The sequence below is a fragment of the Ovis canadensis genome, chromosome 20 (assembly GCF_042477335.2).
Source record: "Ovis canadensis isolate MfBH-ARS-UI-01 breed Bighorn chromosome 20, ARS-UI_OviCan_v2, whole genome shotgun sequence".
Lineage (NCBI taxonomy): Eukaryota > Metazoa > Chordata > Mammalia > Artiodactyla > Bovidae > Ovis > Ovis canadensis.
Window position 1 is genome coordinate 39457934 of NC_091264.1, and position 17992 is coordinate 39475925.

The 17992-nt window shown below is 48.5% G+C and overlaps 1 protein-coding gene across 2 annotated transcripts; it reads right to left on the bottom strand.

The window, feature by feature from the left end:
- Window positions 1-699: 699 nt before the first annotated feature.
- On the bottom strand, window positions 700-17033 carry MCM3 (minichromosome maintenance complex component 3). Of its 2 annotated transcripts, XM_069562813.1 has the most exons (17): window positions 16696-17033; window positions 15536-15648; window positions 14975-15183; window positions 14087-14217; window positions 11775-12013; window positions 10980-11088; window positions 10131-10284; window positions 9644-9775; window positions 8828-9036; window positions 6753-6927; window positions 6298-6424; window positions 5248-5398; window positions 4515-4655; window positions 3527-3630; window positions 3029-3114; window positions 2575-2644; window positions 700-1455 (listed from the first exon to the last, which is right to left on the bottom strand). In XM_069562813.1, the coding sequence occupies exons 1-17, from the start codon at window positions 17008-17010 to the stop codon at window positions 1257-1259; spliced, it is 2664 nt and encodes an 887-aa protein (XP_069418914.1). In that variant the 5' UTR covers window positions 17011-17033; the 3' UTR covers window positions 700-1256. The 2 variants fall into 2 exon arrangements, with proteins under 2 accessions (XP_069418914.1, XP_069418916.1); XM_069562815.1 differs by lacking the exon at window positions 15536-15648 and having other exon boundaries at window positions 16696-16846.
- Window positions 17034-17992: the final 959 nt, after the last annotated feature.

The window sequence follows — 17992 nt, forward strand, 5'->3', positions numbered from 1 at the left end:
GATAAAACTGAACTCTTCACTACTGCTTCACGGCCTCAGGGTGACAGGGCCCCTCAGCAACAGGGGTAAGGAAGCAACTCCCAGATCTCACAGCTGGGAACCCACACCACCTCTTCTCGGGGCAGCCTCCAATCCATGCAACCTAGGCCCCCCATCGAGCCACAATTTTTTTTTTTAAATTTAAATAACCTCAAAAGTTCCTCAGAAGCTACCAAAACTATACAGAGGATAGAAGTCTTGCCCTGGACCCTCCACTGACTTCTGTGCAAACAGACCCCAAGGGCTGGACACCAGGAGTTAGGTTTCACAAGAATCCTGTAAGGAGATCTCTTAATGGGCAAGAATTCACCAGTTTTGAGGGTCTGACATACTGGGTATTATTTTTGCATGAAGGGGCTTTGATTCCTATTCAGAAAAGCCATGCAAAGGGTCAATTCTCCTGGACATTCACACACTGGCCTTCTGTGGCTGCTAAGCTGTTCTGAGTTGGCAATGTTTGGTTTGCAGTTTTAACAGATAAATGCTGATGTCCTTGGGGAAGAAATCAGCCCTGAGAAGGCCTAATCCCCAGAGAGCACGGCAGCCTGCTGCCACCTATTGGTGACGCGGTGCAAACGCAGTCAGCCCATCGCACAGGGTGGAACATTGGAGGAAAATACAATGAAATGTGTCCAAAAAAATCACAGTATTAAGGCCACGTGCAGAGTATAAAGAATGAGTGTTTATTTAATGTCTTGGATGTTTGGGTCAAAACTCCATATGAGTCTTAACTGGTGCTACGGCAAAGCAAGCTTTCCAGGCCTGAGGACTTGCCTCAGAGTCTTTCTCCATCAGCACAGAACCACCAGTCTGTTCTAGACCTAAGTGCTCAGGAGTGGAAGCCAACACTGAAAGGATGACAGAAACCAGCTGTGACCCCCTAACATACTCAGAAGTTGTGCCGTCTACAGTGAAGAATGGTGTGGCTTGTTTGGGGCGGGCAGTGGGGGTGGGGAGGGACCCTTGTGGTTAAGTCTTGTGCAGTGAAGACGCATCACGTTGGTCCCGTCCACCTTCTCTTGACCCCACGGCAGTTTTCCTGACCCGTCCTCAGGCTTCCACCAAGTCCTGACTCTGCTTGTCACCTGTCCTCCATTTCAGTTCAATTCAACACTGACATTCAGGGAATGAAAGCGAAGGCTGGGCTGGGGGGAGGGCAAAGAGGAAACTGGAAGGAACTTTCTTGGCTGGACCCCACAGTCCAAAGACGAGAGTCCTCAGATGAGGAAGACGATGCCCTCGGAGACCATGACCTGGTTGTCGTCCTGCATCCTGCTCAGCGCAGCCTGGATCTCTGCAGCAGAGAAGGGCTCTTCGTTGTCTCGGTTGACGGATTCCGTGAGGCGATTCATGCCAACCGATTGTGCATGAGCTTCCCGGAACACCTCTAAGAGGGCCGCCTTGAAGGCCTTTAACCTGCCCAGGACGGGAGAGAGAGGGTGATGGAAGAGGAAGCCGCCAAGACGACGTCAGAGCCCATGAGCCTCGGTGTCCCCTACAGACTGCCCCTGATGGCCACTCTGCACCCAAGCTTCCCCCCTCAAAGCTAAGCGGTTGTGTTATAGAGCTTCCTGCTCATAGAGAAATAACAGCATTTTAAAAACCAAAGGCCACTGAGGATGAGGGAAACTGGCGTCTGCACACTGTCGGTAGAAACACAAACTGGGATGACATCTCTGGGACGCAAGTTAGCCACATGTGCTATAATTCTGAGGTGCATCTCCTCTGACTCTGGGAATCCATTCCTAGAAACTGACCCCACAGCTCCATCCTCACCGAAGCAATGACATGTATTAAGATTGTGTTTTACTGCAAACAGCAGTCTTAAGGAAGTCAGCCATCCCTCATTAGAAAACGCCAAGAACATACACACTCATACTATGGAAACCCCGCAGTCATTGAAGTGAGACCTCCAAGATTCAGAGAGTGCTTTCAGATACAGTTCATTCGCTGTCCTGGGGGCTGGAGTGACACTTGATCTTAATGTTTCCTCCTAAATACTTTATGATGCGTTTCAACTTTTTTCAGTGAAGACACTGTGTATGTTAAGGTATTAAAACAAAAAAGCAAACCTTAGCCATGGAGCTCCTCTGGTATCCAGTAAATAAAAGGTTTTTAGATAAAACTGTTTCTGAACCTCTACTGGTAAAAACTGATTATCTCAAAACAAATGACAACCATCCAGAGAGAAGAAAAAATACACATATTTTAAAAGTATACATACATAACCTACTGAGAAGACTCCAAGGTTTCAGTGAGATACAAATTCTATCCTTGCTCTAAGACTCCTCTTCCTAATGGCACAAGGATACCAGGTTTTAAATTCTCACAGAGAATCAAGAGCAAATGGTAAAACCTAAACAACCGGAGATTCTAAGAATGTATGAGTTCTTTACACAATTTTCATAATTTTTTTCAAGCTTGAAATTGTCATCAGAACAGAAAACATTCTAGAAACCCTTGGGCCTCTAGTTTGGAGCTCTGCTGATAACAGCTTGTTTCCTACCTCCAGGGAAGAGGTCCTTCCCTGCTCACCTGGATTCACTCAGCTCCACCTTCTGGGACTCCTTGGTCTCCTGTGAGTCTGTCGCCTTTGGAGTGTGCACTTGAGGGGAAAAGGTTACAGAGAGCAGAGGACAAGGTGAAGCCATGTCCACGACCCGAGGCCCCTCTCCACTTCCTGAGCCTGCAACCCTGGGGCTCACGTGGGGCCAGCCAAAGCAGCTTCAAGAAAGGCTCCGGTCAGGCAGGAGCTCCCGAGCCCACGGGATCTGGCACGCTCGCACCAGGCTTGGCAAAGAGCATGGTGCACCAACGAGGCAGACGAGGGGGCAAAGCTTATTTCCAAAGTTCTGAGTTTCCTCGATTCTTGGACACAGGGTCCCAAGCAGGGAGCCGAGTGGGAACCCACGAGCAAATGCGTAACACAGAGCTTTAAAAAGCCAGGAGACCTAGACCACCTTGTTACCAGTGGAGGCTGCTCACTCACCCTGAGGCATTTCCTCCTCTGTGTTGGTGAAGTCATAGGGGTCATAGGAGTCCCCTTCCTTGGCATCCGAGGGACTGGTCCTCCTCCTAAAACACCAATAGTCCAAATGGAATGCTGGGCCCGGCCTGTACAAACCGCTGCCTTTTCTCAAAGAGACCAAAGGTCCACGGTCTAGAGCACAAGCAGACCCTGCTTCCCAAGGCTCTCTGCCTGTCGCCCACCCTCAGAAATTCAGTCTCAGGCCTGAAACGAGAATCCGGAGGAAAGACTTCTGACATGTGAACCCAGCAGTCTCCCAGAGCTTCTCTAGCAGCAAAGAAGCCCAAATCCTCACACAGAGGACAAAGGGGGCTGTAATCCTCTCTGTCCAAGTCACCTCCACCCTCCAACCCGCTGCAGCACTGGTCTGGGCGACCCTTCCTGCAGCCTTGCCCCCTCACCCACACCCTCCCCAGTCCCAACCAGTCTTTCATCTCCTTCCTTTGCGCCCCATCGAACCTCTTCGTCTTCTGCTCCTGGTCCTCCTGGCTCTTCTCCACTTCATCTTCCGCATCCGATTCATCCTCACTTGGCTTCTTACGTTTCTTCTCCTTCTCGAGAACCTAGGACCAAGCCACGTGTGGGTGGGTGGGAGGGTCATGGATGCTGGAGACTAAATGAAGAACAGTCCCACCTGCCCGACCACCAGCAGCAGCAGAGAGCCCCCCTGGGTCTGATGCCCTGGCCTCACTCATCCCCGAGCCCAGGACCGGGTGCAGGGGGTCGGCTGTGACCCATCTTTAAAACTGCTGGGAGCCATGTGCCACACCCTTCTCAGAGTGTGCCCTCCAGGAGTGTCCACTGAATACTGAAGTGAATGAGAAAAAGTCTATCCCATAATGCTTAAGTGAAAAAACAAACCATTTCTTTGTAGATTAGGTATTTAAATTTAAGACAACTCCCACGTGAACAAAGAGATTGTCAAGAAAACCATCAGACCCACAGTTGAAACCCCAAGGGCTACAATCCATCCAACTGGTGGGTGGGGAGGACAAGGTGGAGAAGGGAGTCAAGGCCTCCAGGCCCACTGTGTCACAAGACAGACACACACTGTGTCACAGCAGCAGACATGCGGGAACTTCCAGGAGGAGCGGAAGGTGTGAAGGACACCTGAAGAAGCTGCCAAGAGGAAGGCTGAGACTCTGGAAACACTTGCTTCTTCAAGAGGCAAAAGAAGGAGCAGACAGAGGAGCAGTCAGCTGAGGTGCCACTCATCAACGAAACCAGAATCTTTGAGACCTCCAGGGGCTCTGACTTCAGTATTTTAAAGCCTTCCAACTGGTTATGACATGCACCAGGGCTGAGAATCACTGGAGAGGGAGGGCACTGGAAAGGCTGCTGTTCTCTGCCAATGTTCCAGATGCCAGGGTCAGCCATGCGTGGCTGGGAGGCCGGAGCACAGATGACCCACTCAGAGGAGCTGCGGGCACTACATCTGGACACTCACCTTCTTGAAGTAGGCGTACTGGACAAGCTCCACAGCCTCCTCTGCATCCTGCAGGTCCACGGTCTTGCTCATGCGGGCCTTGGCGTGGGCCGTGGCCAAGCGAATCAGGGTTTCCAGGGTCCGGGCTGTCACTGGGGACGTCTGGGGGGAGAGAACAGGTGAGACCATCCTCCAGAAACCCTGCAGCGTGCCCGTCAAACCCACCTGCACCGGGAGGGAAGTCCAAGCCACCTAGCCAGAGAAACTACATAAAATTCCCAAAGAAAAGTAACTGGGGAAACATGACAGAGGGTTGAGGGAGGGGGGACGAGCTGAACAGGGAAGAATTCAACCAGGTGTCTCCTGGCCAGAGACCAGGCCTGCCACACGCCAGGACCCCGCTGTTATGTTCAGTGTCAGCCATTAATAACCCGGAGCAGCTTTAGCGATGAGGAAAAGGGGACTCGAAGAGCTTCAATACTTTGTCCAGAGTCACACCCACATGTGGGGGAGGGGGGCGGTTATGAGAGGGGTCACCTGAGGACACTGTTTCTAAAGCTGGGTGAACCCACTGAGGCCCAGACGACGGGCAATGGTATAATAGGAAGCCCTTCAGGCCAGAGAGGAAAAGGGAAGGAATCACGACACTAAAATGATTCCAGCGCTCCTGGCGAGCAGGCACTCCGTCCCCAGCCTCATCCTGAGGGGCTCCGGGCCCCACTCTCCGCGTTACCGTCCCCCCAGGCGGGCTCACCCTGGCGGTGTCCGAGCTCATGCTGTCTTGACTGCGCAGGCGTGAGTACTCCTCCGCGATATAGGCAGCCGACTCCTGCGTCAGCACCGGCTTGATGATTTTGGCCACGTGGATGTACTTCCGCATGAACGCCGCACTCACCATCTTCTCCCTGGAACCACCCCCCCACACACACGCGGTGAATGTCACTCTCCTGCCCTAGCCCAGTCACCTGCCTGGGGTCGTGGCCTTGCCCCTCCTTGGGGAAGTCACGGTCATGTGACAGGGCAGACATGGCCTGGAACCCAGGGTCACAAACCCCTTTTATACAGGACGTATACAAAACTCTCTCACGGGTTTTTATTCAATTCTATAGTATTACTTAGGCATTACTTGTGATGAAGGTAGTTTAGGTGTTATCTGTCCTACTCTAACAGTGGGAGAAGTATGGCTCAGAGAATTTTATGTGGACTCAAATTTCATTTTCTGACTCCAAATTCTACATTCTTAAACCAGTATGTTTCAAGATTACAGTGTTTCCTACTGCACCACAGACAAATATAGAGGAATGCCATGGCTACGCACTCCAATATTCTTGCCTGGAGGATTTTATGGACAGAGGAGCCTGGTGGGCTATAGACCACAGGGTCACAAAGAGTCGGACACAACTGAAGCAACCGAGCATAGCACACCTGCAGGCTCTGAGCACTTGAGCACAAGTCTCCTTTATCCAAACCTACCTGCAGACTTTCCTGTGTTTGTGATCTACCATCCCCTCAACATGCGCTCAAAGGGCCGTGTGATTTGTGCAACACTTCACATCATGAGTAACAAGACACACCCACCACAGGTTAGGCGGGTCGTCAAAGCCTTCCATTTTAGGAAAAGACCAGAACCTAAGCTTGATCACCCACAAACACTCACAAGGCGAGTGACCATGTAAAATTCTGCAAATCCAGAAAAGAAAACAGGTTCCCATGATGATGACTCCAAGCATGATCTTGGCCTGGGCAGCTCTAACATGACACAGATGTCAGGTTCCCTCCAGGAGGTGGTGTGGAGAATGCTTACTTCTTCTTCTTGACGCCATGCAGAAGGTTGTCATGCTTCTCGTAGATCTGGGTGTCCTGCTGGTCGTCAGGGGTGAAGTTGGGATCGTCCGTGGCCAGGATATCCACAGCACTGCCTAGAGGCATAGCTGAAAAGCCCAAGTTGGGAGAATGGAAAGTAAGAAAGAGCTGAACCCAAGAGAAAAATCGCTTCTTCTGAAGACAGGTGAGACTCGGGAAGGACCCAGAAGGAAGCAGACACATGGGCCCCACAAATAAAGAGGCTATTTGGTCCACAGGAGATGCTCAGAGGTGCTCCCAGACCCCAAAATGGACAAGAGACACACCGTAGGAACCAGGGAGGTGAGAGCACCTTCCACATCATCCCAGATGCCGCCACGCCCACCGCCCCAGGCTAAGCCTGGGCCGCGGCCTGTGTCTGGGCTCCCCCCCAGTAGTCCGTCTCCCCCGCCTCACCGTCACCATCTTGCTCTCCAGGTGCCCTGTAGCGGTGCATTCGGAGGACGTGGTCTGAGATCTCCCGGTCCTGCTCGGGATCCATCTGGTCCAGCATGATGAAGAGGAGGTCGAATCGGGAGAGCAGAGAGTCCTGCAGCCCGATGTTCTCCATGGGGGTCTTGTACTGATCGTACTGTAGGGGGAATACCAAAGAAAACGAGCGGGGAGACAATGTCAATCACAAGAAAGAACAAGAAGGCCAGATCAGCCATGGGAGTGAGAACAGAAGACCAGACCCTCGAATACAAACCGAACAAGCAGCGAAGAAGTAGAGCATCTCAAAGCTTCTAGGAAACAGAACTCATCTCCTCTGCGTGCAGCCCTTCCCTCATCTACACTCTGTGACCAGAGCCCCAACCTCCCAGCTCCAGTGCCTCTAAAAGTCCCAGTGTAGGTCTCAGAGCCAGCCTCCTCCTTCTCAAGCTTTACTCTGCTCTCACTCCCAGGCAGATCAGCTCTGGAAGATGAGTCCCTCTTTCTACCTGTGATGAAGACATGATGAGCTGGCTAAGCCAGAAACACCTGAAACCTTGGGCCTCCTTACTCAGAAGGTACTGGATAAAGTCTCAACAAAAATGGGTGATAATCTATAAGCCACAGTATCTTAAGGACCCAGGGAGGTTTCCTGGGATTCAAGAATGCCCATACTCTTATCCTTCAACTCCAGGCCTACCAGCCGATGGCTCCCCACAGTCAGAGGCCTGACAACCTCTCAGGTAACATTAATGACCCTGAATGCGTTCACATTTTAGGACCTGCCATTTTCTCCCTACATTTGCCAAATAAATCATTCAGAATGACATATCACATGTTACCATTAATCTAAAAATCATACGCTTCTCAGCCCACACTAACCCATTAGAACCAACCTACGGAGCCTTCCTAAACCATAGCCCCCAGGAACCCCAATCCAGAGATCTGGATTCAGAGACTCTGGGCTGGGGACTGTGTACCTGTTTATTTAAATATGCCACCAAAACAGGTGTTTCCATGCACTGTGGGATCATAAACTGTCAGCGCACAGCACGGGCTCTGGCTTCAAACCCTCTCTGTCATTTTCTGGTTTGTGACTCAACCAAGTTACTTAACCTTTTGTGCTTTTATTTTCTCATCTGTAAAATGAAGATAATACCTCCCCTCCCTCACACAGTTAGTGAATGAAAGGAAATAATGTAAAGCGTCTGTAAATATTAGTTAACAGTATAACAACGGTATAGTCTTTAAAGGGGGTAAGTTGGCAATCTCTACCATAAAAATGCATGTAACTGTTAATCCAGTAATCCCATTGCCAAGTATTCATCCCTAAATGTTTAACACAATGCACATTAAGGGGTATTCACTGCAGCTTCAGTCCTAAGAGCAGGCAGGAAAAAGGGAAAACACGGAATGTCTAGCAGGTGGAGACTCGCTAAACATCTATATCATACGTCCATACAATGGAATAGTAGACAGCTGCTTTAAAAAAAAAAAAAAATCAACCCCCCAAACTAAGCAAACCCCAAGCTGCATAAATATAAAAGATTACACCTAAGCACATCATAGTCATACCAAGAAACAAAGACAAATAGATTAATTCTTAACAAGGAGATAATGTATTTACTGGCACGAGCTTAAAGTTTTGGTTTTCTGAAGCACTCAAAGCTGTCAGTGGTTTTCTCTTGGGAAACAAACAGGAGAGAGAAGGCGGGCTATTAATTTCCTTATTATATCTCTCTGCTCTGTTCATAAACCCTTCCACCACCTGCGTACAGTACTCTCATTTCAATGTCAATATCAGTTACCTGGGTTGTGATGCTGCAGGTCACTTTGGTTTTCTTCCTTGTAATTTTAAAAATGTGTTTTAAATAACTTTCCAGGGGATTCTGATGTGGATGAATGGGCGAGGAACCACTGTCCTAAACCAAGGGCAGTAGCAAGATGATGAACTTACTGTAGTCTGTGGTCTGGGTCACCTGGAGTAAACTCCACAGCCCAGTTACTCGGCAAAACCAGATGAAGGTGAGGACAGCAGGTGAGTGCCCGACTCTACTCACCCTGCCGTAGACGGGGTTGGCAGCTGCCAAAACACTGCAGCGGGCGTTGAGGCGGGCGTGGATACCGGCCTTGGCGATGGTGACTCGGCCCTGCTCCATCACCTCGTGAATGGCCGTGCGGTCCATGTCAGACATCTTGTCAAATTCATCGATGCAAACTACGCCCCGGTCAGCCAGCACCATGGCCCCGGCCTCCAGACGGCGCTCACCTGGGAGGTGGGGAGGGAAACACACACTGCCATCCAGGTTGTGGGGGACAGGGGGAGATGCCAACCTACTTCCTAAGCATCCTGCACCATCACTTGAGAGGGGGACTGCAGTGAAGACACGTCAGCTTCTAAGACTCGGAGCAGACCCTGGGGTCGTCTAAGCTCCGATCTGGACAGTATTACTTGTCCCACTTTGATACCTAAGCAGCCAGCCTCCAAAGGCCTTCCTTCACAGATTTCCTCTTTGAGCCTCATCTTCTTCAAGCCATTTCCCAACTAGATCTCTGTTCTCTTTTCACTGGCCTTCAAAACCTTTCCTCTAATGTATACAGTAGTAACAATCTTCATTTTTATCTCTCTTCAAATGTCAGAAGCTTTCTCCTTCAGAACTCTGACAGCCTTCCAGGAGACATTCTTGTCACTAGAGGGCCCCCCAAACCATTTACATCGTTCACTCACTGTTGCCAGATACTCAGTCCCCTCCAGGCAGGCCTACTCTAACCTCTCAGGTGTATCTTCCCAACAACCAGCCAGGGCCCGGAGCAAGCTCAAAGCATCTATGCTCATCTCACCGCCGGACCTCTGCCAAGGACCCTTCCACGCTTACCTGTTTCCTGGTCTGTGGTGACAGCGGCTGTGAGACCCACACCCGAGGAGCCCCGGCCGGTGGTGGGGATGGCCCGCGGTGCCGTACACAGTACATATCGCAGCAGCTGGGACTTGGCAACCGACGGGTCTCCTGTAATGGGACGGGGCAGTGGTGACTCTCGGAACCCCCCACCCCCACCTCCAGCGCCCCCAGCCAGTGCTGCTTTTCTAGCACAGATCTTGACACAACAGAAATATATAGTAACAGGTTATTCGTGTTATTTTTTTCAATTTTTCCTTTACCATTCCTGGAAAAATAGACATTAAAAATTCAGAGAACCCAGAAATAATAAAGACATAACTTTAAAAATTCATTTCAGACTTCTGCCCTTTAAAGGAACTGAGACACAGCCAGGTACAGACACACACATTAACAGATGCCAGATATCCCGCAACCACACTCCACAGGGGAAGACCAGGCGGCTACACAAGTCCCCACACCATACCTATGAGAAGGATATTGATGTCCCCACGGATGTGGCTGCCGTTCTCGAGGTCTCGCTCCACCCCACCCAACAGCAGGCAGAGGATCGCCTTCTTGACATAGTCGTGCCCATGGATACTGGGCGCCAGCGACCGGGCCAGCTGGTCAAAGATATCCTAGAGGAGGGACAACCACAGCGTGAACAGCCTGAGGAAACACCCTGGGGTCAGATGAACCGGCTTCATACTTCAGGCCACAGAAGATGCTTGAAGAAATATTCTGTTTCTAATTATAAAAGCTTCTTCTCCAAGACTTCCACACTGATTGCAGCATTATCAAGACAGACACAGAGAAAGCCTGGATTCCAACTCCTGCTTGGAGCTTTAATTTTTAAGGAAAACAAAAAAAGTGTTTCCAGGCCCAAAACATTTTGGGTTTAATAAGAATGTGTACTGCGCTTCAGCAGTAACCTTTGCCACACATGTACATATTCTGTTCAGTTCTAAATATGGGCATTCTGTCTTTAAAGATAGAAATTTTTTAAAGAAAAACAAGGGAACTAAAACAAAAATAACATATTTCACATTTAAATAGTAATCAATGTATCACTGATACATCCCATATAGACTTTGTACACTAATATTCTAACTCCTATTCTAATATTTATATTAGGTTCACTTAATATATGGAGCACAACAGAAATATTAAAGAAAAATACCCTTTTGCTTACTGACTCAAAACTAGAAGCTGCCACCAAATACTTCAGAGAAAAAGCCTTGACCTTCCTCCTGATCCAGGACAAAGATGGCCATGCCTAAATAAGACCCTAACAAATCTATCCCCACCCTCAGATCCCCAGAGGACGCCACACCTTGGAACGGGTTTTACTGAACTTCTTGATCTTGGCTATGTCCTCAGCGGAGAAGGAAGGCTGAACGTCCTTGCTCATCTGTTTCACGTTACAGGCAATCAGGACAGTCCTAGGACAGAGAGGAAAGCATGAGGCTATTTTCAATTGCTAATACCAAGACCTTCTTAGGCTCCTAACCTAGAATGGCAAATCAAGAAAGAAAGGAAGTAAAGGGGAGGGAGAGGTGGGAGGAAAGAGGGGGTAAGGAAGAAAAAAAGAAAAGAAGAGCTGTTCTGAATTCAATCACTGATTCTCTTCAGCTACACTAGTGGTAAAGAACCCGCCTGCTAATGCAGGAGACATAAGAGACGTGGGTTCAATCCCTGCATTGGGAAGATCCCCCGGAGAAGGAAATGGCAACCCACTCCAGTATTCTTGCCTGAAGAATCCCACGGACAGACGAGCCTGGTGGGCTACAGTCCAAAGGGTCGCAGAGTTGGACATGACTGAAACGACTTGGGATGCATGGCATAAATATGCTCATGGCGCCTCACCTTGTGAACCTAGCCCCTGATGACCTACAGAAATGAGTGTACTGGAAAGAGGTGGAAATATGCAAGAAACCCCAAGGCAAGCCAGGAGGCTGTTAACCATGAGACCAGTAATTTCAGCTCTTAGCAAAAGACAGTTCATCTTGCAGGCAGGCAGTGTGCTGTCCATCTAATGTAACTCTCAGGACGATGGCAAATGGGAAAGACTGCTACCAGAATGCACCCTGCCAGCTGCATTCCAGGCACCTCAGGACGGACCATGTACCTGAAGGTGCCTGAGGTGTAGCCTCCCTTCTTTCCAGGAAGGCAGCGGTAGGTCCCCACCACCTGCACCCGGTCACCAGGCTTCACTCTGTCCACCAAGTCATCATCCAGGATGACGTCCACAGAACGGGGAAGCTGGCCGGCGGGGGCCTTCTCCGGCATTTCCTGGATGGTGATGATCTGGTGGTCCTTGTAGACAGAAAGGCCGTATTCTGTCTCAAGGGGATTGTTTTCCTCATCCTGGAAAAGGCACATGGAATAGTGGTCACCTCAGCCCTATCTTAGAAACGCCACACACCCGTTTTTTATTAGCAACAAATGTAATTCAGATACCCTCACAAGATTAGTATCTAGGAACGTAAAGCCCCAAGTACCTTCTCCAGTTCTTCACAATCCTGTCCTAGTAACAAACCATCAAATGGAAGGGATGATCTACATACAGCCAGAAGGGACCACGGTTATATTAACCCGTACATTTAAGATTGTCACTTCCTCTGTGCTAGGACTCGTTATTTCCACTCCTAGATTAATACCCAACACAAATGTTCACCCAAAGCCACATATTACAATGTTCATAGCAGCACTACTCGTTATAGCGCCCAACTAGGAAAAATCCAAATGCCATCAGCAGGATGGTTAAGTAAGTGTGTTACATCCATACAAGTGAACACGACGCAGCAATGAATGTATGGAGTGCACCTATACACGTGGATGAATCTCAAAAACATACACGGAACAAAAAAAGCCTGACAACAACAGACGTTAAACATAAAAACAGAGAAAACTACTTGCAACTGCGGTAGATGTCAGGATCTCAAGGGCAGAGTGGCCTCAAGGGGGACTTCTTCTGAAGGCTATTAAGACGCTGCTTCCTGGTCTGGATGGTTGATTTTACAGTATATTCATCTTGTGAAATTTCCCTGAGCTGTACACTCAGTGTAAGCTTTTCTGTTCATTGTGTGTGGTACACGCTGTGCTCAGTCATGCCCGACTCTTTCTGACCCCCTGGACTGTGGACCACCAGGCTCCTCTGTCCACGGGATTTTCCAGGCAAGGATACTGGAGTGGGTTGCCATTACCTTCTCCAGGGTTCTGTATATTAAACTTGAATAAAAAACCTTTTAAAGTTTTACTTCCTTGCCATTTACATTTTCTAAAAACACAACAGCTATCATATAACAGAGTGCCTACTATGTGCAAGGCACTGTGGTCTAACTTCACAAAATTATCTCGTGGGATCATCACCACAACTCAGTTCCCAAAGCAGGCGTTTTTCACATTTTACAAGTAAGGAAACTGAAGCTGGGAGAGGTTAAAGAAGTTCCCCCACGGTGATCACCAAAGACCATGCTCTTAAGAATCATGCTGGATGGTCCCCAGAACACCTTGTCTGGTGTATTTCAGGTCCTGAGCTAAGAAGTTTGGCCACAGAGTCAGCCAGATCAGAGTCTCATCTTGACTATTTTTTTTCCCAATTCTAACATAAAATGAATTTGACTGGAAAGGGAAACGGCTACTGGGAAGCAATTTGCTACTGTTACAGTTATCCGTACATTCTTTGTTTAACTGAAAAACTAGAAATGGAGGTAAAGAATTTAAGACAAGAGTACTGACTGGATGATTAGCACTGGCTTTTACCTTTTTGTTCTAACAGCAGGAAAATAATTTCCTTATATCCCCCTCCTTCACCTGTATCAATTTTGTTTTCTACTGTTAATTACATTGTATATTTATAGTTCTTTGCTTACTGTTGTGCATATACTGGCAATAAAAACATTACTTGAAAAAATCTGATGGCAGGGACAGAATGAGTTCAGACATCAAATAATCAATATTAATCATCTTCTTTTGTCTCATTATGTAAGAAGGCCTTACACCATCCTCAAGTCAAATCAATCTGAACACCAAGACTAAAATCATGGTCTACGTCAACCTTCTCTCAAACCCAGAGTAAAATATTCTCAAAGATTTCAGAGTAACGTGACTGCATTAAGTATTTTTCCATATTACTCTAAGTAGATTATGAAATCATGATACTTTAACTTTGCTAAAAGATAAATGTACATTAGGTGACCTTTTTCCTTCCTTCAACTCTTCTCTAATTTTCCAAATTTCCTAAGAGAATATTTTCCTTAAAAGAAAAATTGTGGCCTTTCATATTAAACTATGGCTAGCAATCTTCCTTCAAATTAATCCTTACTTTTCACCCTATTTACATCTAGAGGAAGACTTTAGATATTACCTAATTACTTGAATTAAAAAACAACTTTGAACCCAACCTCTGAAGAGGTCCGACTAATTCATTCCCCTCACCTTGGTGGGATAGACAGAGCTGGAAGGAAAGGCCACCAGGTTGGTGAGATCAGAGTAACGTCGCTCTATGGTCTTCTTGGTAGCAGGACAATAGTGGACACTGCGGACGACTTTGGGACGAACTAGAGAGCCTAGGAATAGAAAGTCACCCAACTAAACAGCAAGAAGGGGATCTGACCCAGGCAAGTCCATGATGACTCCAAATTACGTTCTTCCAACTAGTGGGGCTATCCCAATACTAACTGTTAATTCATTTTTATATTTACACACAGAATAACACCATATCCAGGTAAAACCTTAAAGTACCGCTGATCCCGACCAAGCAGCAGGAGGAATTCAGGGTCAGAATGAGGAGACTCATTGCCAAGAGCCAAGACTCCTCCATTCTCGGCAGATTCACCATTCCGCTGGCACAGGCGGCCACTCAAAGCTCCCCTAGTTATTGTGCAAAACTTGCGTTTCTTCAAGTTTCACCTGGTAATTTCAGCGCTCCACCTTTTTCAAGCCATAAGCTCCCCAAGCTCGGAGAAGGCAATGGCGCCCCACTCCAGTACTCTTGCCTGGAAAATCCCATGGACGGAGGAGCCTGGTAGGCTGCAGTCCATGAGGTCGCTAAGAGTCGGACACGACTGAGCGACTTCACTTTCACTTTTCACTTTCATGCATTGGAGAAGGAAATGGCAATCCACTCCAGTGTTCTTGCCTGGAGAATCCCAGGGATGGGGGAGCCTGGTGGGCTGCCGTCTATGGGGTCGCACAGAGTCGGACACGACTGAAGCGACTTAGCAGCAGCAGCAAGCTCCCCAACCTATTCCGCCTCTCCTGCCTTCCATACCCCCAAGTCTACCCCACCTCCATTCCGTGGGTCTCCAACTGTAGCCCACTTACATTTAGTAACAATGCCCTCCACACAGACGACACAGCTCAGGAAGCAGGAGGTAAGGGTCCGAGGAGAGACATGCTTGGAGCCGAAGCTGCCCTCCAAGCCTATGTAGAACTCCTCGTACTGCTTGGCATACGTAGCATCGATGGAGGCCACGAAATCCTTCAAGGCCCGCTGGAAGGCAACCAGCTCCTCAAAGGCATTGCTCAGAAGGCTGCAAAGAATCATCAGGCAGAGACCACAGATTTCAAAAAACTTGACCCACAAAACAGAAGTGGACATTCTTACTTGATCAAAGCTTAGGAGTGAAAAATCTTCTACTTTCTCCTGCCATTCTACAAGGCCCAGTAAAGTACATCAGAGCTGCGGGCCAGTTATAACTCAGTGATGGGGAAATGATACTCAGCGAAGAAGTAAAAAACACAGAAGCAGGGGAGGGTGATGTACTAAGGGCTTCCTGGTCAAATATAGTTCATCCAGGTCCTCCCCTGGGAAGCTTGCTCCAACCTGGGGAAGAGAAGGAGCCATTCTCACTCAGAACTAGGGATGCGCTCTTGGAAACTCACCGGTTAGCCCTCTTCTCGTTCTTCCTACGCAGGTCATTCACGTTGACAATCAACCGGTACTGGTTGTCACTAATCAGCTCCCGAACTTTGCTCTGATAAATTCCCTGGTCTTCCTGCAAAATAACCACCACATGCTACAGCAGCTCACAAGTTCAAAAACTGGATGTTTTTAAAGAGAGGCAGCTCTCAAAGCAAGATAAATATATCAATCTCTGTGGCAGACCTGAGCCCCCATTTCACCCACATTTTCACTCATTAGCTTCCGATTCCAAATGGACCCTAAAAAGCCAGTGTATAAATTATAACGACTTCTTCACGGTTATTATTCCTATTATCACCAACAGCTCTTCTGTGCCCACGCATCACTTCTTAACTTTTAACGGGGAATTAAAATGAGCTTCTAAGAAGTCTAAAAAGACAAGTAAAAACCTTGTCAAAATGTAAATTAAAGGGACTTTTAATATATCAAAGTAACTTTCCGTTGCAGAATCTTGTATTTAATTAAAATATTTTATTTCCCTATCATCTGCATGACAGAAAAGGAGTTCTCATATAAGGGACCTAAGAGTTGGGAGCCTTAGTTACATTTACAAACACAGCACTATCAATCCAAGATGCTTTACCAATATTCCATGGCTGTCAATCCTAAATTGCCTATAAAATCCCCTTTATTTGCGTACCAACCCTTTCTCCGCTTCCCATCAGGTATGGAAAAAGAATGCGGCAAAATTAGAAAGTCCTTTTCTCCGGGTAGGAAGTCAGTCACTAAAGCCTGAAGGCCTATAACGCGGCGGGTCACTATCGTTTTCCCGCGGTCCTTCCCCCACTCTCCCCCCAGATTAAGAGAGTAGGGAACGATCTCCAAAAGGTCAACGTGGGCTTTACACTTGGTTTGCACTTGGAGAAAACCTGTTGACTTTCGCGAGACCTAGCCACCATTTGTACTCGAGAGAAAAATTACAGAATCGCTCTTAACCACTGACTCCGCCGCCAGGAAAGCTACCAGATCGAGGCGGAAGGTCCCAAGCAGCAGCCCCTCCGCCGCAGCCTGGAGTCCGGCGGTCTCCCTTGGCCCCTAGTGTCTCCGCGGCCTTCCTCGGCTCCTGCGCGGCCCCTGGGCCTCCGAGCACCCTAATTTCGTGACTCGGCGCCTCTCTCACCTCATCGTCCAGGAAGTCCAGGTAGTCTCTCTGCGCCTCTCGCAGCTCCACATCGTCCAGCACCACCGTCCCCGCCATGCTCGCGGCCCGGGAATTTCTGCGCAGAGGGCGTTTGGCTGGCAAGCCCCGGCGCGAAAACTTCCCAACTTTTCCCGCCAAGAAAAGTAACCTCAAGCAAGGGGGCGGGGTAGCGTGGAGCGTATGTACATTCCGATTGGCTGGTTTTCTTACGCTACAATAGCGAGCATCCAATCGAGAGCTGCTTCTTTTCCGGGTTTTCCGCGCCGCGTCTCGCGGTGGCGGGAAATGTTCCATCCGGCGCCCTCCCTTCTCCGCCCTTACTGACAGGAAAGCGGGCCAATTGGACGAGAGAATGCTCGCGAAACCTGGTCATTGGAGAGCCCGCGAGACCCAGGAGCTGCATTCTGGGAATTGTAGTGGTCCCCCTTTTCCCCTGTAATTTTACAAACGTTGGTGGTTTTTTAATCTCAAGTTGTGGTTACCTGCCCCGCTAAAGAGTGAAGAAACTCAGCTCCGCTATTGGACTGAAAGTAGCTTAGACGTCGGAAAGCAGAGGTTTAGAACGCAGGGCGATAAAAACATAAAGGCAAGTCGTTTAAAAAATATATTCAAATCAGTTGTGTATGGATATGTTTTGCAGTCAACCAGTCTCTAGTGGTATGCCGGGGGAGAAGTGAATTTCGAGAATCAGAGGGGGAAATAGACTCATAACATCTTTGGAGAGGTTCTGTAGTTCAGTGACTCGTTTGCTAACAGAATACTGGGGCCTGAAGTACCTCATAAAAATACCAAGCCGGAGAGGAGGGAAAAATGAGAGAAAAATTGTCGGGATGTTACCCACTCTCACCCCCACTTCCCGCTGCCCGCCGAGATGGCCTTATATATGTTACACGAAATTGTGGACGTAATTACTACACCATCCTACTTGCAAGCGGGTAAGTTAAAGGCTTTCTCCCCTTATTAGCAAGTCACAGTTCAGTTCAGTCGCGTCCGACTCTTTGCGACCCCATGAATCGCAGCACACCAGGCCTCCCTGTCCATCACCAACCCCCGGAGTTCACTCAGACTCACGTCCATCAAGCCAGTGATGCCATCCAGCCATCTCATCCTCTGTCGTCCCATTCTCCTCCTGCCCTCAATCCCTCCCAGCATCAGTCTTCCAGTGAGTCAACTCTTCGCATGAGGTGGCCAAAGTACTGGAGTTTCAGCTTCAGCATCATTCCCTCCAAAGAAATCCCAGGGCTGATCTCCAGAATAGACTGGTTGGATGTCCTTG